The sequence below is a fragment of the Zophobas morio genome, unplaced genomic scaffold, assembly GCF_036711695.1.
Source record: "Zophobas morio isolate AGI-343-1 ecotype UQ-CSIRO unplaced genomic scaffold, CSIRO_AGI_Zmor_V1 ptg000012l, whole genome shotgun sequence".
NCBI classification, from domain to species: domain Eukaryota; kingdom Metazoa; phylum Arthropoda; class Insecta; order Coleoptera; family Tenebrionidae; genus Zophobas; species Zophobas morio.
The window spans coordinates 7,017,649-7,032,038 of NW_026972117.1; the positions used below are offsets into that span (position 1 = coordinate 7,017,649).

The window sequence follows — 14,390 nt, forward strand, 5'->3', positions numbered from 1 at the left end:
CGCAACACGGAAAAAATTCAAAAATCGAAAACTTGATCTAAAAATGGCATAACTGATAAAAATCGTAAAAGCGTAAAACTGAAGAATTTTGAAAACTTCAAAATCGGTTCCAGTTAAAAGTGCTAAAAAAATGAAACAAAAAATATTTGAATTTGTGGCCAAGGAAGGCGGTTTTTCACCACAGGACATTCTTATTTAAAATAATCATGCTTATGCAACCAACAATACGCATCATTGGTTGCATAGTAATATAATATATTTATGTTTTAATAAAAAACATGCAATAACTAATTATTAATATATCTTTACAAATTCTTTCTAAACGTAAACGACTATGTTTTGTTTGAATTAACGTCAAATTGAACTTAATTTGTTTTTAGATGAATCTAGAATACTCAATTTAGGCAACCATCAATACATGCCTGTTTAAAAATAATGCACTTACCTGTTTCGTCGGTGAGTAATTTAAAGAACATCTTCATGAACACAATTCAATTTCATTGTTCTAGAATAAAACTCCACATATTTGAAATAAATTTATTAAGAAATTTTAAGGTCATCCTATGACAGATTTACAATTTACATTTGTTTAAAGTGTAGAATACATTTTATTGCATGTATCACTCAAAATAGTCTCCGTACATCCGGCTGTCGTCGTTCCTGTGCTTCCTACCAACAAAATCGCCATAAACAAACAAAAAGCTTACTTTACAATACTGTTATAAAAATCGCAATTGACTCATAACGACACTAAAAAAATCAGTTACATAAAAACTGGTACAGTCACCTAAATACAAACTATTTTACATTAACATTATTGACGTACATGAGAACGCTTCTTACGATTCATTTATACAATAAGTTACTCTATTGAATTTATACTATTTACATTATTTACCAGAAATCCAGCCATCCAAAACGCATCATCTTTTAAAATTTATAAAAATAATAGTCAAATCAGTGTAGACTCTAAGAGCAAAACATTACACATATGGCACAAATGCTCCAGTACTGTACGTACTCTGGAATGCAGTGGCGTTTTAGAAAAAGGTACTCATGTTAGGCAAGACCAGTACACTTTCAGAATCGCCTCGTTACTAATATCCCCAAAGGATGGAACTAGTTTATTGTACTCCTATTCATACAAAATAAATATGTTAGTAGCCGTCTCCTTACACCCTAAACATTACTAATTTTATAATACAATGAGTAAATTTAATCCGATCTTTGTAAAATACAATAACAAAATAGAATTTTATCAAACACCTAAAAATATATAGACTATAACATTCAAAGTCGCGAGAATGCAAGTGTGGAATTGTAGATTGTACTCAATGGAATGTTTGGTTGGGTAGATGTGAGAATTCAATTGAGCATTCACCTACACTGGGTTCTTTCTAACCTCACTTTTAAATATCATCCGGCTTTGTTCGCGTTTCAGTTGTAAAAGACACCCAGAGTGTAGCTTCGAGTACTTCAGCTAAGCTAAGCTTACAAACAAAACTAAGCATTGGTGGGACGATCAAATTTTTTTATTGAGCGTCGGGTCACTACAGTAAGCTTGCTCGAAAACAGGAACCAGAAGCGTCAGCTGAATGCTAAAACTGTCAAGTCTTTCTGAATAACATTAGGTTTCTTATTTAAATATCCAATACTGACATTTAAGAGAATCAAAAATATTTATAATATTTCCTTAGTACGTAATGACGTAGAAAGTGTTTTTATGAATAGTTTGATACAATATTTATAATTCATTTAATTTAAGTTAAGAAACGCAGCACTTTTTAGAATTTTGCTTCAATAATAGTTCCATATGCAGAATGATTTGTACATGTTCTTGTTATATATTAGAAAAATATTTTCGTTGTTTTTTGCTACTAAATCAGGCTTTACTTGAAAAAAATTAAATGCAGTTTATATACGGGGTGATTTATTTGAGGCGATTAAATTGTTCGTTAACCTATTATACAACCAAATTAGTAATAAAAGTAACATATACTTACAAATAAGCAAGTTTGGTCGTCTTGAATGAATCACCCTGTATATCACGTAATTGTTAGTTTTAATCAGTAATAAAATCATTCTGCACTGCCAACCCACGAAAAAATTAAAATTATAAAAATAACCAAATTATAACTAGAGTGTCTCCTAAAACATACGAATTTTCACAAACGTCAAAATTTGTATGACCTAGGACCACTTTTTAACAACACAGATATCGTAGAGTACGTATTCATCTAATTCTGATTGTTCAAAAATTTAGATGCATAATTATCTCACTCACAGCGTAGGTAACCAAAACAAATGATTGACATAGAATGCTGTAACACCTGCCATTTGTACATAACCTCAAATTTTACAGCGCATAAAAAATGAGGTTTTCCATCAACAACCAATCACAGCTGTTCACGCTACCCCGACCCAACCGACAAAAGTGCCACTCCCCGTCAACCCGTAAAAAACTACCAATCCCCGCACCGAGTGGCACTCCTGTCCGCCGAGCCCCCCCTACAAGCTAAGCCACACCTACTTCAAGTCGAACTCCGGACTCTCCACCCTGAAGTGCTTGATCCGCCCATGCTCCACCAGCGGCGTCGGCAGTTCATCGTTGTCCACCTTGATCCTGATCCTGTTCGTGTCGGGGAACGAGCACGGGATGATTTTCTGCACGTCCCCGTTGTGGGGGCTGGCGATGGGCGTCTCCAGCGGCGAGTAGGGCACGTAGATCCGCAGCACGTCGGGGCTGGGGTTGTGGGGCGTGGCCCTGGGCGTGGAGTGCGAGCTTAACGCCCGCTGCACGCTGCTCGACGCGCCGATGCCCGAGCCCACCGAGCTGGCCCCGCCCACCGAGTTGTCCGACATGTTGCTGTGGGTGTCGAGGCTGTTCTCGTGCGCCTGCGAGCGCGTCACCGTCGAGAACACCGACAGGTCGGCCGTCGAGGTCACGCTGGTGTCGGCGAGGGAGCGCCGGGAGCCGGTGTGCTCGCAGTCTAAGAGCGAGCTGGCGTCGTCGATGCTGGGATCGAACGAGAACTTTGAACCTGGAAGCGGGCGGAGACATGAGTCGCTGGAGGCGGGGCGAGCGGGAGGAGGCGCTATGGATGATGAGGCTTTGTTAGTGGTTAGTCGTGGTGATGGCGTGTTAATGCGGCCGTCGATGTTGAATGCATTCGGTTTAGGCGAGAACGAGATAGAGCGAAAGGGGTGAGTTATAAGCGTTGAGGCGGTCGATTGATGAAGTATGATTATTTACAAGTTTTTGTGGATTTTTATCTTTTTTAATTAGTACTATGACAAAGCATAGCACGAAGTATCGAAGCTTGTAATGCATGTCAGGTTAGGTCCAGTCAGATTAGGTAGTCAGGTCAGGTCAGAACTGGCCTGGCTAGTTCAGATCAAGATTTTTAAATGTTTCAATATAACTTTTATCCAATTTTTCGTTTTCTCAATTTCTCAATTCCCCGAATTTTTATTTCTCGATTTTAATTGTTTTAAGATTCCTTGTTTTCAATTTTCCAATTTTTCTACTTTTCAGTTACTCAATTTTTCGATTTTGCAATATTTCGATTTTTGAATATTTCAATTTCACTTCACAATTTTTCGTCTTCTCAATTCTTCAGTTTCTTGACTTTTTATTTTTAAATTTTAGTATTTTGAAATTTTTTGATTTCGTAATTCGCGGATTTCCCATTTCCGGAACTTGATTTTTCAGTTTTCAGTTTTTTATTTTTGCAATTTTTCAAATGTTAATTCTACGAATTTTATTTCTCCAATCTTGAGTTTTCGTCTCTTCACTTTCAATTCTTCAATTTCTCGATTTTTTATTTTTCATTGTTTCAACGTTACAATTTATCTTAATTTTAAAATTTTTCGTGTTTCCAATTTTTGGATGTTTTGATTTCCCAATTTTTCGACATTTCAGTTTTGGGATTTTTCAATATTTCAATTTCTCGATTTTTCAAAATTTTGAATTTTTAGATTTCAGATTTTTCAATTTTTTGATGTTTCGATTTTAGATTTTTTGTTTTTAAATTTATTCATTTTTAAAATTTTTGGTTTTTTGATTTATCGAGATTTCGATGCTCTTTTATATTTTTCTCGAATTTTCGATTTCTCGATCCTTTGCTGTGTTGATTTTTCAATGTTTCGACATTTCAGTTTTTCGATTTTTCAATTTTTCGATTTTAAAATTATTCAATTTTTAAATTACAATTTTACTTTTTTACAATTTTTCACTTTTTCAGTTTTTCGATTTAAAATTTTTCGATCTTCCAGTTTCTCAATTTTTCAATAGTTCAAAATTGTGGTTTTTGGATTTTTGAATATTTCAATTTTACTTGTTTCTTCAATTTATTGACCTTTCAATCTTTTATTTTTTCAGTTTTGAGAATTTTGAATTTCTCATTTCCTGAGTTTAATTGTTCAGTTTTTCGATTTCTTGATTTTCATATTTTAAATTTTACAATTTTGTAATTTTTGAATTTTTGAATTCCCCGATTTTTCAATTTTAAATTTTTCGAAGATATTTTGCTATTTTTTTCAAATTTTAGTTTTCCGAATTTTATTTCTTCAAGCTTGAGTTTTCACATTTTCACCTTTTCCATTTTCACATTTTCACCTTTTCCATTTTCAAATTTTTCGATTTTACTTCTTTTGAATTTTTCGTCTTCTCAATTCTTCAATTTTTTCACTGTTTATTTTTAAAATTTACAAGTCTGAAATTTTTGGATTTCGCATTTCCCGATTTTAGTTCTTCAGTTTTTCGATTTCTTGATTTTCAATTTCAGAATTTTTTGATTTTTCAGTTTTTAAAATGTTAATTTTTCGAATTCTATTTCTTCAATCTTGAATTTTAATATTCCCATTTTTTCGATTTTTCAGTTTTTCAATGTTTCAATTTTTAAATTTTACAATTTTGTAATTTTTGATTTCTGAATTCCAGATTTTTTCTCGACTTTTCAATTTTAATTTTTGGATTTTATTTTGCTATTTTTTTAATTTTTAATTTTCTGACCGTTATTTCTTCAATCTTGAGTTTCCAAATTTTCACTTTTTCCTATTTCATTTTAAAATTTTTGGATTTTTCAAATTTTCATTTTCTCAATTTTGCATTATTTCAATTTTACAATTATTCAATTTTCAAATGTTACAATTATACTTTTATACAATTTTTCGTTTTCTCAGTTTTTGAATTTTTTGATTTTTGAATTTTTAAATTTTTCAGTTTTATTATCTTCAATCTTGAGTTTTCAGATTTCAGCTTTCTCCATTTTCAAATTTTTCAGTTTCTCAATTTTTCGATTTTGCAATGTTTCAAATTTACGTCTGTCCAATTAATCAATTTCTTGATTTTCTAATTTTTAAATTTTATAAATTTTTTCTCATTTTCCGATTTTAATTGTTCAGTTCTCCGATTTTTTGATTTTAGAAATTTTCAGTTTTCCGATTTTTCAATTTTAGAATTTTATTTTCTAGTTTTTCGGCTTTTTATTTTTGTTATTTTTCTCAAATGTTAATTTTTCGATTTTATAATTATTCGATTTTTCAATGTTACGATTTTACTTACAATTTTTCGTTTACTCATTTTTTAATTTCTTGATTTTTCAATTTTTAAATTTTACAATTTTGTTATTTTTCAGTTTTTCGATTTTATTTTACTATTTTTTCAATTTTATTTCTTCAATCTTGAGTTTTCTGATTTTCACTTTCACCATTTTCAAATTTTTCGATTTTTCAGTTTCCAATTTTTCGGTTTTGCAGCATTCGAAAGTTATGAATTTTCGATTTTTGAATATTTAAATTTTACTTCTGTCCAATTTTTTGACTCTCAATTCTTCAATTTCTTGATTTCCTAATTTTTAAATTTTACAATTTTAAAACTTTTGGATCTCTCATTTCCCGATTTTTCAATTTTAGAATTTTATTTTTCGGATTATTTTGAGTTTGCAAATTTTCAGTTTTTCATTTTCAAATTTTTCGATTTTTCAAATTTTCAGTTTTCGATTTTCTCAATTTTGTAATATATCGATTTTACAATTATTCGATTTTTAAATGTTACAATTTAATTTTTTTTACAATTTTTCGTTTTCTCATTTTTCAATTTTTAATTTTTACGATTTTGTAATTTTTGAAGTTCTGAATTTCCCGATTTTTCATTTCTCGATTTTCCAATTTTTTGATTCTTCGATTTTATTTTGTTATTTTTTCAATTATCAATTTTCCGAATTTTATTTCTTCAATCTTGAATTTTCAAATTTTCACTTTTTCCATTTTTAAATTTTTCGATTTTTGAATATTTCAATTTTACTTCATTTTTCATCTTTTCAATTCTTCAAGTTCTTGACTTTTTAAATTTAATTTTTTAAATTAACAATTTTAAAAATTTTTGGCTTTATCATTTCCCGATTTCAATTGTTTAGTTTTTCGATTTCTTGATATTGAATTTTTCAATGTTTCTTGGTTTTTCGATTTTTCAATTTTACTTTTTATTTTTCACAATTATTCGATTTTTAAATGTTACAATTTTACTTTTTTACAATTTTGTAATTTCTGAATTTTTGAATTCCCCGATTTTTCAGTTTTAAATTTTTCGATTTTATTTTGCTGTTTTATTTTTAATTTTCCGAATTTTATTTCGTCAATCTTGAGTTTTCAAATTTTCAATTTTTCCATTTTAAAATTTTTCAAATTTTCAGTTTTTCATTTTCTCAATTTTGCACTATTTCGATTTTTAAATGTTACATTTTTATTTATTTACAATTTTTGTTTTCTCATTTTTCAATTTCTGAATTCCCCGATTTTCATTTCTCGATTTTCCAATTTTTTGGTTCTTCGATTTTATTTCGTTATTTTTTCAATTTTTAATTTTCCGAATTTTATTTTTTCAATCTTGGGTTTTCAAATTGTTACTTATTTCATTTTCAAATTTTTCGATTTTACATTAATTCGCTTTTCGAATACTTCACGACGAAAAATTTGAAAGAAGTAAAATTTACTTCTTTCAAATTTTTCGTCTTCTCAATTCTCCAAATTCTTGACTTTTAAATTTTTTAAATTTACAATTTTGAAATTTTTGGATTTATAATTTCCCGATTTTAATTGTTCAGTTTTTCGATTTCTCGATATTCAATTTTTCAATATTTTTTGGTTTTTCGATTTTGCGGTTTTTCAAATGACAATTTTCCGAATTCTATTTCTTCAATCTTGAGTTTTCAAGTTTTCACTTTGTCGATTTCAATTCAATTTTTAAATGTTGCAATTTTGTAATTTCTGAATTCCCGGATTTTTTAGATTTAAATTTTTCGATTTTATTTTACAATTTTTTAATTTTTACTTTTCCGAATTTTATTTCTTCAATCTTGAGTTTAAGTTTACACTTTTTCCATTTTCAAATTTGTCGATTTTTCAGTTTCTCAATTTTTGGATTTTGCAATATTTCGATTTTTGTATTCAACTATTCTTCAATTTTGCTTCTTTCGAATTTTTCGTCTTCTCTCAATTCTTCAATTTCCTGACTTTTTATTTTTAAAATTTACAAGTTTGAAATTTTTGGATTTCTCATTTCCCGATTTTAATTCTTCAGTTTTTCGATTTCTTGATTTTCAATTTCAGAATTTTTTGATTTTTCAGTTTTTCAAATGTTAATTTTTCGAATTCTATTTCTTCAATCTTGAATTTTCATATTTTTATTTTTTCAGTTTTTCAATGTTTCAATTTTGCAATTTTCGATTTTTAAATTCTACAATTTTGTAATTTTTGAATTTCTGAATTCCCGATTTTTTTCTCGACTTTTGAATTCTAATTTTTTCGATTTTGGTTTGCTGTTTTTTTAATTTTTAATTTTCTGAACGTTATTTCTTCAATCTTGAGTTTCCAAATTTTCACTTTTTCCAATTTCATTTTAAAATTTTTGGATTTTTCAAATTTTCATTTTATCAATTTTGCAATATTTCAATTTTAATTTTTCGTTTTCTCAGTTTTTGAATTTTTTGATTTTTCGATTTTTAAATTTTATAGTTTTATAATTTTTGGAATTTCTGAATTCCCCGATTTTTCACTTTCTCGATTTTATTTTGACCCATTTTTCAATTTTATTTCTTCAATCTTGATTTTTCAGATTTCAGCTTTCTCCATTTTCAAATTTTTCAGTTTCTCAATTTTTCGATTTTGTAATGGTTCAAATTTACGTCTGTCCAATTTTTTGACTATCAATTCATCAATTTCTTGATTTTCTAATTTTTAAATTTTATAATTTGGAAATTTTTGGATTTCTCATTTTCCGATTTTAATTGTTCAGTCCTCCGATTTTTTGATTTTAGAAAATTTCAATTTTCCGATTTTTCAATTTTAGAATTTTATTTTCTAGTTTTTCGGCTTTTTATTTGTTATTTTTCTCCAATGTTAATTTTTCGAATTCTATTTCTTCAATCTTGAGTTTTCAAATTTTCACTTTTTCAAATTTTTCGATTTTATAATTATTCCATTTTTCAATGTTACGATTTTACTTTACAATTTTTCTTTTTCTCATTTTTTAATTTCTTGATTTTTCAATTTTTAAACTTTACAATTTTGTTATTTTTCAGTTTTTCGATTTTATTTTGCTATTTTTTCAATTGTATTTCTTCAATCTTGAGTTTTCTGATTTTCACTTTCTCCATTTTCAAATTTTTCGATTTTTCAGTTTCCAATTTTTCGGTTTTGCAGCATTCCAAAGTTCTATTCAATTTTTCAATATTTTTTGGTTTTTCGATTTTGCAGTTTTTTATTTTTGCTGTTTTTCAAATGACAATTTTCCGAATTCTATTTCTTCGATCTTGAGTTTTCAAGTTTTCACTTTTTCGATTTCAATTCAATTTTTAAATGTTGGAATTTTGTAATTTCTAAATTCCCGGATTTTTTAGATTTAAATTTTTCGATTTTATTTTACAATTTTTTAATTTTTACTTTTCCGAATTTTATTTCTTCAATCTTGAGTTTAAGTTTACACTTTTTCCATTTTCAAATTTGTCGATTTTTCAGTTTCTCAATTTTTGGATTTTGCAATATTTCGATTTTTGTATTCAACTATTCTTCAATTTTGCTCTTTCGAATTTTTCGTCTTCTCAATTCTTCACTTTCTCGACATTCGATTTTTCAATTTTAGAATATTTTGATTTTTCACTTTTCGGTTTTTATTTTTGCTAATTTTCAAATTTTGCAATGCATATTTACTTTTTACAATTATTCGATTTTTAAATGTTGGAATTTTACTCTTTAACAATTAAATAAATAAATAAAAAAATAAAAAATTCTTGTTTCGTTTTCTCAGTTTTTCAATTTAATTTGTAATTTTTTTATTTCTCAATTATCCATTTTTCGATTTTTATTGTTCACTTCTCAATTTCTTGATTTTCAATTTTTCAGTTTTTTATTTTTCTTATTTCTGTTTTTAAATTTGACCTGGTCAAGTCAAACCAGGTTACAACTGGTCTGCCCACGTCAGGTCAGGTCTGGTCAGGTCAAATCAGGTTAAAACAAGTCACGTGAACTGAATTTAGCCCAAAAATTTCAGATCCACATCAACACTGTTTTTAATTACAATATAAATTAAAAAATATATTATGTACATACTTTGAATAACTGTCAAATAAAAAACTTCCCTCAAAATATCACTTCAGGTGATTTTTTTACATATTAATACGAAGAAAAATAACACAAAAATATGAGAAACATTATGAAAACACACGGAAACACACCGAAAGTCCCCATTTAAATATATGTTCTCGCCCAACATACTCTCTTTGAAGCATTTTTTTTTTGCTAAAAATTGAAATTTAGTGGATTTTTCCTAAACAAAACATGAAAAAAAAGACACAAACACTTTTTTTGAAGTTTGCCTTTTAGTTGTCGCAATTTTTGAAAATAATTTAGACTGTGAGACGACACGAAATAAAAAATAAAGGCCACAAATTTTGGGAACCGCTGGCGTGTTCGCACATTACGAGATACCAAAGCAGTGACCCCCAAACAATTTTTAGTTCACGATATGCTTACTTGATTTCAAGATTTGGCCACAATTATGATTTTTTTGTTTTTAAAAAAGACAAAAACATACAGTGGTCGTATCAAATTGACTATACACAGTAAGATTAAGTTATAACATGGCGCCTCTACAAAATATATGTGCAAAAACAACAAATCGGAAAAAGCTACGTCTCCATAGACACAAACACTGAAAAAATACTCCAGAGAGAATGCATTCAACATAAAAGGCTTAAAGTATTAATAACAAAAAAGTTTATAAAAAGCCTTACCATATTTAATAGCAAAAATATACACTTTACACCAACCACTCGTGTTTACTAGTTTTTGAGACAACTAACGACACGCTCAAAAACTTTCGTTCATATTTTTACTAAACTTTTCCTTCTGCTTTAATAACGTCGTTGAACATCGTACTGATGTTTGACATAACCAAAATGGAATGTTTTGGACTGACGCAGCTCACCTTATCAATCCAAAACACCAGCGAATCTTAGGACAGGACTACGGGTAAACCAAAATAAATCTAAGTTGACGTGCAGACATGCAAAACCTACCAACATATTGCAGCTATGTCCCGTAGACGTAAACTCAAATGCTGATTTCAGGCAATACTAGAATAAATCATCCTATTTTACATTACTCGGTCGAAAAATAAACAGAATCTAAGAAAACACTGTGGCCCCAACACCAACACTGTTAATTGCGGAACAGGAAAGTAATAAAACATGCAGAGTTTTCGCACAAAACTTCCTATTTATTGGTAATAGAACGTCTTGTGAAAGGATTCCCACTCCCAGACACGATGAGCGATGTGGGAACGCGTCATGAGACCAAAACCAGGATATTGTAGGTATAAATATATTGAAGTGAAGTACAAGTATTGCTTTATCAAAATAATCACAATGCAGGCGGTCAATACAGGACTTAAGTACAAGTTACTGAGTATACAGCTAACATTCCAACAAGAGTATTATCGATCAAGCAACTACGAAACCTAAAAACAAAAACAAAACGGTTGACTGGTTCTTAAAATAATTTATTTTGTTCCTTACTCTGCGAATATTTACACTGAGTTTATTTACATAACTAAAAATACGTATCAAAAATAAATTGGCTTAAAAAAGTGGTCCGAAATGTGTGAAAGGAGCACGCCGTAAAATTGCTGCGTCTGCGCACGCGTTAAGATCCACCAACGCTGCTTTAACCCGTGACCAGACCCACAATCTCTACTAACTGGTTCTATTTCACTGATGAGGAATGTAAAAAATTATCGAAACTATTGGCACAACTTTAAACCGGTGCTCCTTTTTCGCTCCGACTGAAAAACTCGAAAACAAACCTAGACAGATCAAAGCCTTGTGCACTCGTCAACGCTACTTTCATCGCTATCACATAGACTAGTCTCGCTAGCAAACGTAATGACGCTACCGACTATAGAGTTATTATCTGTGTCTGTACCTGCAAGCCCTATGGATTCACCCACTGACAGTTGGCTCTCCTTCTCCCGCTCGGCTGCCTCTCGGGCCGCCTCGCTCACTAACGTCACGATCTGATTGGTGGCCTTCTCCTTCTCGGTGAACTGCTCGGCCCGAAAACCCACGATCTGCTCGAAGGTCGGCTCCTTGAAGACGCCGAACGGGCGAGTGGGCAGCTCGTCCTTGTGGGGTGGCCCGGGATGGTCGAGTTTGGCCTTTTTGAGCTCTTCCATCGACTTCTCGAGGTTGTGGACCACGACGTCGTCGTCGTACATGAAGTCTTTGTACAGCTTTACCTACAAGGCATGATTGAGCATTATAGGGTGACCCGATGTTAATTATCTCAATTACTGTCAATTTTGATTAATTGACCGGGGTCGTGTCACAGTGCTTGCACGCATTGATGGACGCGACTTTAACAATTGGAATTTAGCTGTGCCGAGGCACTGGAGCATTTCGAGAAGGTTACAATGGTGTAAAAAATTGTATGCTTTGTGGAATCAGGATCAGGATGAGGATGTTGCGGGATTTATGAATGTTGGTGTTGACAGGAATTCCATTGAAGCTGATAAGTCTGGCGTGATTTTGGGTGGGCGGATGGTGAGTAATGACGGTGAAGCATTTGAATAAATGAAAGATAAGGAGTGTAATTAAACCGCGGGTTTGGCTAATGAGTGGTGTAAACAAGAGTCGTGTTGTAATTATGCTAAGCCGGTAATTCGAATGATGAGTTCTAATTATAAATGTGAGAGAATTTTAGATGCAACGTATTACTAATTAAAAGTTTGTTGAAAATAAGAGTGTTTTCGTTAATTAATTAATTAGAAGTACTGTTAATGTGAGAGACTCAAATTTTGTAAAATAACGTACTCCTCCTCTACTTGTGGTTTATGAATCCGTGAAACTCCAGAGAGAAATTATAAACATTTTACAATTTGATGTCATCTTATAATTTTGTCGAATAAGTGTTATTTAAATGGTAGAAAGTAACATAATCCTAAACTTGTCGTTTATGAATCCGTGTTGAATTTTTATCATACTTAAAAAATTCTCGATTTTCATTTTCGATTACTTGATTTTTCAATGTTTCAATTTTAGGATTTTTCAATGTTGCGATTCCTCAATTTCCAGATTTTTCAATTTTTTGGCGTTTCTAAATTTTCGATCGATTTTTCGATTTTTTAGTACATCAATTCTTCAATTTTTAGATATTTCAATATCTCAATTTTTCAATTATCCCGTTTTTCGATTTTTTCTTTTCTTGATTTTTTATTTTGCACTTCTTTGTGTTTACAATTTTTAGGTAATTTAATTTTTCCAATGTTTCCATTTTTTAATATTTCATTGTTCAGCATTAGTTTTTAATTGTAAAATTTTTTGATTTTTCGATTTTTCAAATTTTTTAACCCTGGATTTTTAATTTTTTTAAATTTTCGATTCTTCAATTTTTAGACATTTTAATTTTTGAATTTTTCAATGTTTGGATTCTTCAATTTTTCGCTTTTTATTAAATTTTTACCTTTTCGATTTAGGGCAATTTCGATTTCTCCGATTTTTCGACTTCCCAATCTTTTCATTTTTCGATTCATCGATGTTTAATTTTTTTATTTTTTTTTTAATTTTTCGATGTTTCCATTTTGCAGTTTTCTAATTTCGCGATTTTTCGACATTTCAGTTTTAGGATTTTTCAATTTTTAGACTTTTTAATTTTAGTTTTTGCGATTTTAAATTTTCCAATTTTCATTTTGGAAAAATAAAAAAATCGACGTTTTTTATTTTTCAATTTGTCGAATTTCTAAACTTTAGAATTTTCAATTTCCTGGTTTTTCGATATGTCTTCTGAATTTCATGTTCTTCGGTTTTTAGATTTTTCGACTTTCAGATTTTTGAATTTTTGAATTTTTCACTTTATCGAGATTCCGATTTTTCGCTTTTTAAATTTTTCTATTTTTCCTGAGTTTCAAATACGTCTTTTTTCAATTTTAATTTTTCGATTTTGGATTTCTACATCTTTTCATGTTTTCATTTTCTCAATTTTTCGATTTCTAGGTTTTTCGATGTTTCAATTTTAGGATTTCTCGATTTTTTTGATGTTGCGACTACTCGAATTTTCGATTTTCCGGATTTCAATTTTTCGGGTTTTCAGTTTCGTGGATTTTTAAAAAATATTCTTTTTATCGATTTTTCAATTTTTGGATTTTTGAAATTTTTTGATTTTTCAATTTTTCGATTTATCGAGATTTCGATGTTTCGGTTTTTAATTTTTCTATGTTTCTTGAGTTTCAAATATGTCTTTTTTCAATTTTAATTTTCCGATTTTGTATTTCTGCATCTTTTAATGTTCTCTTTGCTCCATGTTTCATTTTCTCAATTTTTCGATTTCTAGGTTTTTCGATTTTCCAACATTAAAAAAAAATGTATTCTCCAATTTTTCGATGTTTTAATTTTAGGATTTCTCGATTTTTTTGATGTTGCGACTACTCAAATTTTCGATTTTCCGGATTTCGATTTTTCGGATTTTCAGTTTCGTAGATTTCTAAAAAATATTCTGTTTATCGATTTTTCAATTTTTGGATTTTTGAAAATTTTCTTTTGTTTCAAATTCTAATTTTTCGATTTATCAGCTTTTCGAATTTCCAATTTCCCGATTTTTCGATGTTATAAATTTTAGATTTTGCAATTTAGAATTTCTAAATTTTTCGATTTTTTTATACATATTTCGATTTGTTTTTTTTTAATTTTTTCGACTTCTCGATCTTTTCATTTTACGATGTTTATTTTTTGCAATTTTCAACATTTCAGCTTTGGAATTTTTCAATTTTTAGAATTTTTGCGGATTTCGATTTTTAGGGAATTTTTATTTTTTGGGTTTTTAAAAAAAATCTATATCGA

General features: G+C 29.5%; 1 protein-coding gene across 2 annotated transcripts in view; it reads right to left on the reverse strand.

Moving 5' to 3' along the window:
• Positions 1 to 523: 523 nt before the first annotated feature.
• LOC135127700 (USP6 N-terminal-like protein) overlaps positions 524 to 14,390 on the reverse strand; it is a 28,834-nt gene continuing 14,967 nt past the window's right edge. The window contains exons 5-7 of one of the 2 annotated variants that reach the window (XM_064054260.1): positions 11,482 to 11,794; positions 2,531 to 3,095; positions 524 to 669 (exon numbers count right to left, since the gene is read on the reverse strand). In XM_064054260.1, the coding sequence (XP_063910330.1) occupies positions 621 to 669; positions 2,531 to 3,095; positions 11,482 to 11,794 (927 nt within the window). In that variant the 3' untranslated portion in view covers positions 524 to 620. The remainder of the gene's footprint in view (positions 670 to 2,530; positions 3,096 to 11,481; positions 11,795 to 14,390) is intronic. The other variant, XM_064054261.1, reaches the window with a different exon arrangement.